Consider the following 12,317-nt stretch of genomic DNA (forward strand, 5'->3'; position numbering starts at 1 on the left):
GCCATCATGGCTCGTTGCAAAATGGGGTATCTTTTTTTAAATTTTGTCAACCTTAGTTTTTGTGAAGCATGGCTTCTAGCAAATATATAATGCAGATACACATATACAAATATATGAGAAATATCCCCACATTTATTAGGGAAAGAGAAACCTCTAGAAATAGTTTAAAGCACAACTAACTGGGCTCATGCAATAAACTATCAACAACATGCAAGTTCAACCTAACAACTGTGGGTTGTACAAACGCATTTTTTCCACAAACCAATCACTATTCAAGCCTCAATATTCATTGCTATGTTCCATCTTTTATCTAAGAAGCCCAGAATCATACACAACATTCTCCAACTCATACAATGCACACCCAGCACAAATGTCTTCCAGATGTGTTGGCTGACAACTCTCAGAATTCCTGACCAAATGGTGCTGTGCTGTATGGGAATTCTAAAGATATACATCTTAAACATCTAGAGGGAACTAGCTGGGAAAAACTGGTATACACTCTTCAGCATTTTGTAGCAGAATCTTCATACACTTCATAGTGTACATTTTGCATTTTTCTATTGCACCTTGATTCCTAGATTCAGTAACCAGATAGTATTGTCTTAAGCAGAAACAAAGCAAAATCTACAATCTCTCACCATTCAGTAAAGTTCTGTTTTTCTACCTCAGTAAAAGAATTAATGTTAAATGAGTACAACATTGCAACTGGCAATTGCAATATTTTTCATTTGTCAAATATGTCTCTAATACAAAATCAGTGAAAATATAATCTTCCTAAATATACATAATTCTACTCCACTGTGGCACATTTCAGACACAGTACCTTAAATGATGTCCCCCAGTCATGCACAAACAATCTTCAGACCAAATTAGGATCTGCTATGTTTAGTCTTCAAACCACCAAAGATCAATTCAAACAACCAGAATCCATTCAATTTTGCTTTGGTCCTACCTTGGTTGAGATAAGTCAGAGTCTCTTCGTGAAGTTTTATGGCAGGAGATGTCGCTGCGCACAGCACATATTGAAACGGAGGGAGTTTTGTATCATTCTCGGGGGAAAGTTGAGGCTCTTCTTGTTTAAAGAATGGCAGTGCAAGCACATCACTGAAAAATAAAATGAAAACTTAGCAATGGGTTTGCTTTTTTTTTTTNGCCGCCGCCAGCTCACACAGGTCCATTAGGCCACCGCTGGCACCCGGAGCGGTAGCCCCACCCAGCACAAAGGAGGCGAAGCAGCTGGCTAGCAAGCTCGAGTAGAGGTGGTAGAGCATGCCCCCATGCACTCGCTGGCCTCTCTGTGCAGTGGCTGTTGGTGTCAGATAGCAGCCGCCCCTGCCTTGCCTTGCCCCGCAGCAATGGCACCCCCATCCTTCCCCCTGCCTCAGCCTGCAGGATGAGTCTCCTGCTCACCGCCCCACCCACCAGAGACCCCCTGGATCTCCCTCAATCCTGCCCAGCCCCCATAGGTGTCCTCCCCATGAACAACATCAAGGTGGCCACGCCCACCCCTGCCATGACACTCAGTCTGCCGTGACCACCATAGCCACGCCCACCCAGTGGTCCATGCCCACGCCCACGCCCACCCCGAGGGCACCACAATGCTGATGTGGCCCTGGCACTTTGCGATAAATAAGTGGGTTTTGGGTTGCGGTTTGGGCACTCGGTCTCTAAAAGGTCCGCCATCACTGATCTATGCAGTTGTTCTTGATAAGACAAGACACTCCAACACACTCCAACACTTCAGCACTGCAACCTCCTCATATCTAACCCCTCCCATCAAGAACAAGAAAACATCTTATCTCAGTCTATCCTCCCAGAAACTACCATTCCTAGAAACTATTTCCCAGGCTCAAAAGTGATTCAGTCACCCCCCCTTTATATAAAAAAAAACAAATTACAAAGACATGTGTGCATGTGTAATAGATTCCAGACATGAATCTCATACTCAGTTAATGGTACCTGAAAATATATGCACATATAGCCTGGTAACTGCAGGAGAAATCTATCACCTGTTCATACTCTGGTGTACTCCAGAAAAGTTAGAACTACAGTCCTGCTCAACTTCTGGTGACTTCCCTGACCATTCATGTAGGTTTTTTTCAATAGTGGTATGGAAATGGTTGCCATGCAACAGATTTTTAAGAAAAAGATAAAATTTACACCGCAATTATTTTTATTGGGTATTATGGAAAATTTGGATCCTAAAGAAATGAATCTGATGCTGTATTGTATAACAGCAGCAAGATTACTGATTGCTCAAAACTGGAAGAAAGGGGTATTACCGACTATGGATGATTGGAGATTGAAGGTGTCATATTTTGCAGAAATGGCAAAAGTTTCCGCATACTTGAAGGATCAATTTCAAGAAAAATTTATTTTGGTATGGAGAAGATGGATAGATTATATTAAGAGAAAGTATGAAGTGATTAATTATCATATAGCTTTTGAATAAATATTTTTCTTTTCTAATATTTTTTATATATTTAATATAATTTATATATATATATATATATATTATATTCAAGTTTACTATTGTATGTTAGAGTTAAAGTATGTTAATTTTGTTTGTATTATGAATGGATAGCTTAATTTAGACTTGGGATGTTATGTATTTATCCCTGTACTCAGTTCTGGGAAGTCCGGGGGGGAGGGGGGAGGGGATGAAGGGGTAGAATTATATAAAATTTGGTGTATTTATAAATATAATGTAAATGTTTGTCCTTAAGAAGAGGAGATGATTGGTTAGTACCCCTAAACTGCATCCGAGGTGGTGGAAAAGAAGGTGATGGGATGTGTAGGATAGTTGGAAAGGAGGAAAGAGGAGAGGTGGTGGTTAAGAGGGGGAGGAAGGGAGAGGGAAGTAGGTAGGAAGGTTGAGGGAGTGTGGATGCAGGGGGGGGGGACCGCCGATTATTTCTGAATACCTACTGAGTAGGCTTTTTATGTGTTTGTTTTTCTAATTAAATGCACCATATTTGTATTATTTGTTTATGTTTATTTGAAAACATTAATAAAAAATTTGTAAAAAAAAAAAAAAGGAAATGGTTGCCATGAAAGCATTCCGTGCTTCCTTCCACGGAATGTTTTTTTCACCCTATGTTTACCTATGGGTATTTCCCAGTGTCTGCCATCCAAATATGAATCATATCTGCGCAGACTTGGCATTTCTAAGATAAAGTAAGGTATACTAGATGTGCCTCCAGGTGGGGTATGTTGGGATTATAGCTCCAAATTTCCAGTCATGTGTCTTTTAAAGACCACTCTTCTTGATTATAGATAAGTTTATATTTAGTATTTCCAAACAAGTTGGGCCACATTCTAAAACTGTTTAAGTAGTCATAAGATCAGGAACATATATGCCAAAAGTTAAAAAGACTCAGTATATATAATGGAAAGTCCAGTTATATTTCAGGAAGATAAATGTAACATGAGGTTTCAGGAAATTAATATTTTACCGTATTAAAACTAATTATGCTGTACCCATAGATGGTTCTAGTTTATAAAATGAATGAACAAAGCATAAATTGTGCCTTTTTCTAAGCAGAAGCAATCAAAATATTTACTTATTTTCTAATGAATCAAATTCATTTAACTTAACGGGCTTAATTTTTTATTTTGGTTCTAAATATTCAAGAAATGAAACATTAGGTCAACTGTCTTCCAAAAATATTTGTATTCATGTGAAAAAGATTACATTTTCTAAATGCCACCACATCTATAATTAGCAAGGCAATCCATCCACATCAATTGAAAATTAGGGCAAGAAGGTGTTTGTCTTGTACCTACACAGATTAATAATTTACTTTTTCACCAGCTGGAAGATTAAAAAAAATTGGTGAATCCATTAATCAAACTGTTTGATAATAAACATGATAAAAGTTCTTAACTGAAAGAGAATGTGATTTCATTTTATGGAGAAGTAAAGTTAAAAAGCATGTGCACTGCAAAGTTAAACATGAACATTTAGACAGCTTTTCTGGTAACTGACAATAGCTTGACAATATTATTTCTTTATTTTATAGTTTGCTGAAATAATTGTTTCAAAGATAGCAAAGTAATACATTTTAAATGCAATATAGAATTTAGGTTAGCAAGAAACTAAACCAGCAAAATATATTCTGTACATTTCCTATTAGATCCACTATATCAGAGGTCCCCAACCTTTTGGGCACCAGAGACCGGTTCCGTGGAGAGAGGTTTTTCTGTGGACCAGAGTATGTGGTTTTGTGTGCTGCCTGCATCTCACGGATGGGGCTCTGCTTGCTTATGTGGACCAGTTGCTGGCATGCCACGGCCCACTACTGGTCCATGGAATATAAAGACTTTACATCCAGATTCAGCCATAGTTTCATTCCATACAGCATTAACCTTGTGAACTCTCAAGCTTCCTCTTCCGTTATATACTCAAGATGGACAGTATTTAATATTTATTTGCTATGTATATGTAGGGGTGTGGGTCTATACATATGTTGTACGTAGTATGTTTTAGGTGTGTGTCATGTATGTGTTTCACTTTGAGAGCAGGCAACTAAATTTCATTTTTGATGTGTGCTATTGTGCCCACAGTAAAAAAAAATGATAATAAAGGTTATCTTATCTTATCTTACCTTATCTTATCTTATCATCTCAACATAGAGAGCTACCATAATGATAACTGGAAATGTATAAAAGGACTGGATATTAATAGTCTTGTAAAAATAGTGGTTGTTATGAGCACACAATCTCCTTCTATTGTTAAATCAAAAAACCAGGGTGAAGTAGTGGCTAAATGAGTATTCACCAATCTAGTGCCTTCCACATATATTGAGTCTTGTGATCTGGATGTTGTTTGTTTTAAAAGAATAACAAAACACAATTTCGAACAGATTTATAGCCTATGTACAGTTAGTCCTTGACTTACAGCCATTTATTTAGTAACTGTTCAAAGTTACAACAGCACTGAAAAAAGTACCTTATGACCAGTTTTCACACTTACGACCATTGCAGCATCCCTATGGTCATGTGATCAAAATTCAGATGTTTGGCAACTGGCATGTATTTATGACTGTTGCACTGTCCCAGGGTCATGTGATTACCACTTGTAACCTTCCCAGCTGGCTTATGACAAGCAAAGTCAACGGGAGAAGCCAGATTCATTTAACAACTTCAATGATTCGCTTAACAACTATGGCAAAAAAGGTCATAAAATGGGGCACAAGTCACTTAACAACTATCTGGTTAACCACAGAAAATTTGGACTCAGTTGTGGTCATAAGTCAAGGACTACCTGCATATATTCTCACAAGAAAGTCTACATTCAGTTCAGAACAGATTGAATGATAAAGTGGATTGGAGATATGCTTAAGTTAGAAAAATGTCATATTTTGGCATTCCAAGTTGCCCAAAACCATGTTCTCTCCTTTGGAAAAAACAAACAAACAAGGGTTAGTTTTTGAACTCTCTCAAAAAAATTTTTTAAGGGAAATAGTAGAGGATATTTCCCTATTATCTGCTGACGTGCGCATTGGAAAATCATTACCATGTCTTTAATACATTCCTCAGTGTAACACTCATCGTTATATACCTCAATGCTAAATTGAGATGGCTGTTCCAGGGCTGAAAAACTTTCCAGATGGTGTGGCCTCTCTCTCCCCCACCCCCAGCCATTTTATACAGCATATTTGCATTTCTTTTATGAAAAATCCCTTGCAGTAAACTATATCCATTGTTTTTGAAAGATTTAGATTTATAGGGTTGACCCATCCCAAGGGCTGGGCTGGTAGCAGAATTACACAAGGTGAAATCACATTGTTCTCCCTCCCAGAAGTCTTGCTGTTTTCAGTATTACAAAACCAGGTGAAAAAAAGAAGACGAGAAAAGGTAAATGAATACAAGCCCTGCACCTTTCCAGAACCATCCCACACTCCAATTCTTACACTTCAGTTCTTCCCAGAAATCTAAACCTAGATGGGGGTCTCCACACACTCAGGTTATCTCCCTCATACTCCAGTTCCCACACATCCATCTATTTTACCCGATTCCCATAAGAATATGCTTAGTTCAATGCCAGTGGGAAAAGGCTAATTTTAAAACATCCAGTGAAGTTAAGGAAGTAGATGAACAATGGGGTAATAAATGTCCCTCATTTAAATTGAATGTTCAGTTTCACATTCAAGAATCCATTTAAAATTATGTAATCCTCTTGATCAGAAAAGTTAATATCCAAGGAGTAGGAAGAAAAAGGTTTTATTATATCACCGGCAATATTATTTAGGTGGTAGAAATACAGGAAATAAATGTCATAAAAGCTGCATTTAATTTTAGCCTGCTACTGATTTGAACAAGGACTAGAGAGCATTATTAGCCTTAGACCAGAGAATCCAGGCTAGGGAACATTTCTTTGAAAAACAAAATTACATGCCCTATATGCCGGGCTTTTTTTGTCATAGAACGCCCAGAACAGAGTTCCGGCACCTTTTTTGGATGGAACCTTGTAGGGTAGGCAAGGCGGGTTGTATGACGTGTGTGAGTTCCGGCACCTTTTTTTTTTTTTTTTTTACAAAAAAAGCACTGCCTATATGTACATAGATAACCAAATGAAGAATGCTTACTCTTCAGTTCATTGCTTCCATAACTAACACACAAGATATAGTACAACTAGTCCTCGACTTACGACAACAATTGAGTCCACAATTTCTTTTGCTAATTTTGCCCATTTTACAACTTTTCCTAACATAGCTTACCAAAGTTTGTTAAGTGAATCACTGCAGTTGTTAAGTTAGTAATGAGGTTGTTAAGTGAATCTGGCTTCCCCATTGGTTTTGCTTGTCAGAAGGTTGCAAAAGGGGACCATGGGACCCTGGGACCCTGGAATGATGCAACCATCATAAATATGAGTCAGTTGCCAAGCATCTAAATTTTTATCATGTGACCATGGGGATGCTGCTAAGGGTCGCAAGTGTTAAGAACGATCATAAGTCACTTTTTTCAGGGCTGTTGTAACTTTGGTCATTAAATGAATTGTTGTAAGTCAAGGACTATCTACGGTATATTTCATATATTAGAATCAGAGGGGAAAAATACAGCATTTCTTTATACATATAATCATGTTCATCACTGAATTGTATTTCATATAATCCTGTATATCCTTGCCTACTTTATTTAGCAAGAACTTTTCTATTTCTTTAAACATTAATTTTAAAACATCTAAGAAATCTGGTCACCCTCTCCCATTTCTTGTGGTTTCTTTTTAGAGTCAACATTTGAAAAACTTAGGAATTTTTTCTCCCTACTTTCCTTCTTTTTTTCTGCAGAATGTTAAAGTTAGGTAATAAGAATATAATTCTGTGTACAATTAAAAGTACAACCAGAAGTAAGCACTTGGGATTGGGTTCACATGTTCTGGAAAGCCACTATGTAGTCTGTTTGGTTTGATTCAGTGCTGTGTAAACTCTGTCATTGTGACTTATGCAACAATGCAGGGCTGTGAAGTTACTTAAAGACACTTAATCTATACTGGGATTTTCTGTAAACCAAGGAAGAATCAGATTCCTGTGAATTTAAGCTCCAAATTAAAAGAAACTATATTGTCTTTTTCAAGGAAATCTATCTTGGTCAGAAATAATACAGCTAAACTTCTCTACACCAATGATCACTTTATAAACTTAAAGTAACAGAAGGCTTGATGATACGAAAATAGTAGAGACAAAAATGCAAAATATTGTTACATTTAATTCTACCAGCATCATTAAAAAGACTGACTCAGCATTAGCCTCAAAGGACTCTGTCCGTCACACAAAGAGATTTAAAAACAACATAAGCAGTACCTGGGAAATCACATGTGGATGGAACTTGACTGTACAATGAACATAGGCTTCCACCAAGCCTGCTATCAATTCACCTTGGTGGCAAGACAACTGTTTTACACAACTTGCTCATCCATACTTAAATGAATGAATTTACTTCAATTTCTGGATTTATACTACATTTGTGCATCAATTATTTACTTACTGCAGACTAGCACCTTTCAGATTTATGTAATGTAATGTCGGTAGGTAAGTGAGAATGACAACTCCCCGTCTTTTTCATCAGCAGGATGTGCTGCTGGCTGGGGAAATCTGTAAATTGAAATGTGCCCCATTTGAAAGACAAGTGGGGAAAAGGTGTACTAGTTGATAAGGTTTAAGAAGATTGGCTCCTGACCTAGGCAAATTCTCACATGCTTTTAACTAGATTAGACTCAGCAAAGTGCTATGCAACAGGTCTCAGGCTTCACTTAAGAACAGCATATATTACAGTCTTCTGTAAAATTTCCTTCAAGTCATATTCAGCTCCTGGTGACTGCATAGACAGAAACATGAGGTTTCATTGGTGCATCACTACTTTTCTTTGGGATGTTTTCTAATTAGCATTACCTATTGGTATTCCTTGTAATTTTTTTTTATCCAAATAGTAAGCTAAGCTCTAAGTTTAGAACAGACTGAGTAGGTGCTGCCACCTTCTGAGACACACTCTAATCCTTGGATAATGACATTAAAATTTTTAAGTAAGACTTTAGTGAGTGGCTTCTCAGGCACAATGACAGAATTAACAGAGAAACAAAAGCAAGCCAAACAGTTAATATGATTTATGAATCTGATTTTACTCAACCAATTCCGCTTTTCTTACACTCAGTCCTATCCAATCTGATGAAGACTTCTGTGAAATCTGAAAAATTATTTACAGTATTATGGCATTTTAGCTTAAAAAAGATGTTGCCAAACAATGTATTTTTAAGCAACATGAACAATTATGCATTTTTAAAAAATTATTCCCTAACCACACACATAAAATCATATTAAAATAAAGGAGTCCTCCATTTATGGTTTGCTGCTTAGAGGGCCCAGTGAAGACCTTCCATTTGTTCTTTCCCTGTTCGCTGCCCTTTTTTGCTTACATAGAACATGATTAACACAGAAATAAAGCAGGAAAAAACTGGATTCATCAAGTCCAGTAAGTAAAATGAATTAAAGGAACTACTCATCATGTATAGACGGGTGGGGGCAGAGCGAGCAGGGTTGAGGCCACAGATTTAAAGAACCGTTAGACAGTCGTTTCAATCTACAAGTGCTTGGCACTTCTGAAAGAACACTTTGTGTCTTCCAAATGTGTTCATTAAAGGGATTTACTTCAGGCAACCTCATCTGAGCATCTTTACTCAATATAACCAATAGATTTTTTTTTCTTTAAAAAAAACCCCACCTACATCTTAGTTAAGGACTGGTCTGGGGAATATGTTTGGGTTTTTTTCTGCAAAAACTAAGCATCTTTTATTATATAAAAGTTTAGTTGATCACAGTCTACTTAACAAAGAGTTTCCACATATCTGATGGTGTGGACCATATCCCCAAAACATTTATGCTATAATAAATTAGTTATTTTTCTTTGCTTTGAAATGTCACAAGATCTTTTGTTTCTTAAACAGCAGTGTGTCTTAGATACTCCAGAGAGATGGCTGAAGCAAAGATGACTTGAGGGGATAGAATGGTTTAATGAAAAGTTTTGTGGAATGTTGATTCAGTTACATTTCCTTTTCTTTTATCTTATCTCCTGCTTTCCTTTTCTTTTACTTCTTGGGGGGGGGGGGTTCTGTGCTTTGCATTAGCATTGCATATTCTCTGAGAAGGATCTGCAAAAGGAACTGCAGCAAAAACAAAGGTTTGCAACCTTAGAAACTAAGACAAACAGAGATACACTATATAGCCACAATTCTTGCCTTATTTTTAAATATTTCTGCTCTTATCCCCCACTTTTTGGTACTACATCTTCCAAGAAATTGAAAATTCCTTTGGGTTCATTGATCATTGTGTTCTAATAAAGATATGATGGACTAAAATCCATACATTTGTAAGTACGAATATATAAAGTTGTAGAGATCTCTATGGAGAGCTAGTTTGGTGTAGTGCTTAAGGCATCAGGTTACAAAAAAAGGAGATGGCAAGTTTTAGTCCTACCTTAGGCAGGACACCACCTTGGTGATCTGGGGCCAATCACTATCTCAGCCCTATAAAGAAGACAATGGCAAATCACTTTGGAAAATCATTGCCAAGAAAACTGCAGGGACTTGTCTAGGTAATTGTCAGGAGTCAAACACTGTTGAATATACACAAAAAAAGAGACTCATGGGTTACTGAAAGGGTATATCTGCCAACTTAGAATTATGGTGGTAAATGTATTAATCCTTTAACAAGATAGCATATTACAACATTTCAACATTGACTACCATACTGATCCTCCCACAGCAGGCAGCGAGGAGAAAAAAGTATGAGATAGCAACTGCTTACCTTTTAAAAAACATAATTGACAGATTCAAATGGGGGAACCACACAATGCCAGACAGCTGGCTATTTAGTCCAAATTATATTGTGTGTACCATCTTACCATCTTCAGATCCCATCATAAATCAGTTTCCCTAAGTCACACATTTTTAACTAATCTGATTAGTCTGATTTGAAATACCGTAAGTAACCCATACACTGACGTGAAACAGGAGTTGTAATCGGCAGAGGTTTTTTTGTAATTTTTACTTCTTTAAATATACCTCAGATAGCCACTATGGGGATGGTCATTAGGTACCCCAATATGTTCCACTACGCAGAGAACAGCCAACAGCGGTTCACAGAGTGTGTAACAGCCTAGATCAGTGTTTCTCAACCTTGACCATTTTAAGGCATGTGGACTTCAACTCCCAGAATTCCACAGCCAGCAAGCTGCACTGGCTGCCTGTGGTCTTCCGAGTGCGCTTCAAGGTGCTGATTATCACCTTTAAAGCGCGCCATGGCATCGGACCTGGTTACCTCCGAGACCGCCTTCTGCCACAGATCACCTCCCACCGGCCGATACGCTCCCACAGACAGGGTCTCCTCAGGGTGCCGCCAACCAGACAGTGTCGGTTGGCGACCCCCAGGGGGAGAGCCTTCTCTGTCGGAGCGCCCACCCTCTGGAACGAGCTGCCCCCAGAGATCCGGGTGATTCCGGATCTCCCCTCCTTCCGCCGCGCCCTCAAGACTTGGCTGTTTCAGCAGGCAGGACTGGCCTAGGGGGTATTTTAATTGGTTTTAACAAAATTTTAATAGAGCGGCCAATTCAAATATTTATTCTTAATTATTTTAGATTTGTATTTGGTATTTATGTGGGATTGTTTTAAACTGGCTGTAAGCCGCCCTGAGTCCTCCGGGAGAAGGGCGGGGTATAAATGAAATAAATGAAATAAATGAAATAAATGAATGAAATGAAACACTGGTAGATACATCCCTCTCTCCCGGTTCGTAGAGTAACCGCAATGCAAACGGGCTCCCAGGATGGAATCCACCGCTTCAGACATTCTAACTTCCAGGCAGTCATCCCCAAATAAAGACGCTCAAGCAAAGTTCGCGTATAGCATAACTTGGATCTGACACTCATATTGCTCCGGGGAAAGGGGCGAGATGCTTGTTAGCAAACCCTATCTATTTACAGAACCGGTCCTCCGATATGTTTTCTCTTTCCGTTCTTTTGGGTTTCCCCACTGTTCATTTGGTATGATGTAAAATCTTTTGGAGGAGTTCACGCCATTCGATGCAGCCAATGCCCCGAAACGCCTTCTGGACCGAGAGCGTGATACATACAGTACAAACCACTCAAAGGTGGTTTGGTCCCCGAGACTCCGTGCAGGTTGGTTCTTCCGAAAGCCGCGTTCCCCGCTTCTCCCGCCCGCAGGACGCCGGCACCCCACGCCTCTACCCAAAAGCTCAGGGTCCCTCCTGAAGATGACGCCGGGATACCCGCGCTGGTTCGCCCTGCTAGATGCCCTCGAGTCGCCCCGTGCCCCTCGCTTCAGAAACCTCCCCTAAAGCGCCCCCCCAAAAAAATTCAAACCGAAGCAATCCCCCAAAGCAAAAGGAGCGGGTGGTAATTTCTCTTCAGCGGTCACTTTCGCTTCTCTTGACCAGCACGCGCGCTTTCTCTTTTCCCCTCGGCTCTTGGGCATCCCAGGTCCTTTTTCTCGACCCGCCCGCGGTTGCTCGCCTTTGCCTCGACTCACCGCAAGTAGCTGCCCGTCGAGTGCTGGTTGTAATGCTCCGGCTGCGTGTGCCAAAACAGCATCGTTGCCCTCCTTCGCTCGCCAGCCAACCCCGACCCCAAAGTCAATATCCCTCCGGCCGGGCGGGCTGCGGCACCTCGAGGCGCTCAGTCGAGTCAAGTCGGGAGCGAGGCAGCGACGGCAACGAGCACTCGACGGCCGGCGCCGCTCGGCGCGCTTTTATTGGTCAGCCGCGTGAGCCCGCTGGGCGGCCGCTCCCAGCGCTGAGGTCAGGCGC

General features: G+C 39.7%; 1 protein-coding gene across 1 annotated transcript in view; it reads right to left on the reverse strand.

Moving 5' to 3' along the window:
• TFCP2L1 (transcription factor CP2 like 1) overlaps window positions 1-12,102 on the reverse strand; it is a 36,609-nt gene extending 24,507 nt beyond the window's left edge. The window contains exons 1-2 of the mRNA XM_015817641.1: window positions 12,041-12,102; window positions 953-1,104 (exon numbers count right to left, since the gene is read on the reverse strand). Coding sequence (XP_015673127.1) covers window positions 953-1,104; window positions 12,041-12,102 — 214 coding nt within the window. The remainder of the gene's footprint in view (window positions 1-952; window positions 1,105-12,040) is intronic.
• Between the last annotated feature and the right edge of the window lie 215 nt (window positions 12,103-12,317).

This window comes from Protobothrops mucrosquamatus, unplaced genomic scaffold (genome assembly GCF_001527695.2).
Source record: "Protobothrops mucrosquamatus isolate PMUCROS unplaced genomic scaffold, P.Mucros_1.0 scaffold613, whole genome shotgun sequence".
Lineage (NCBI taxonomy): Eukaryota > Metazoa > Chordata > Lepidosauria > Squamata > Viperidae > Protobothrops > Protobothrops mucrosquamatus.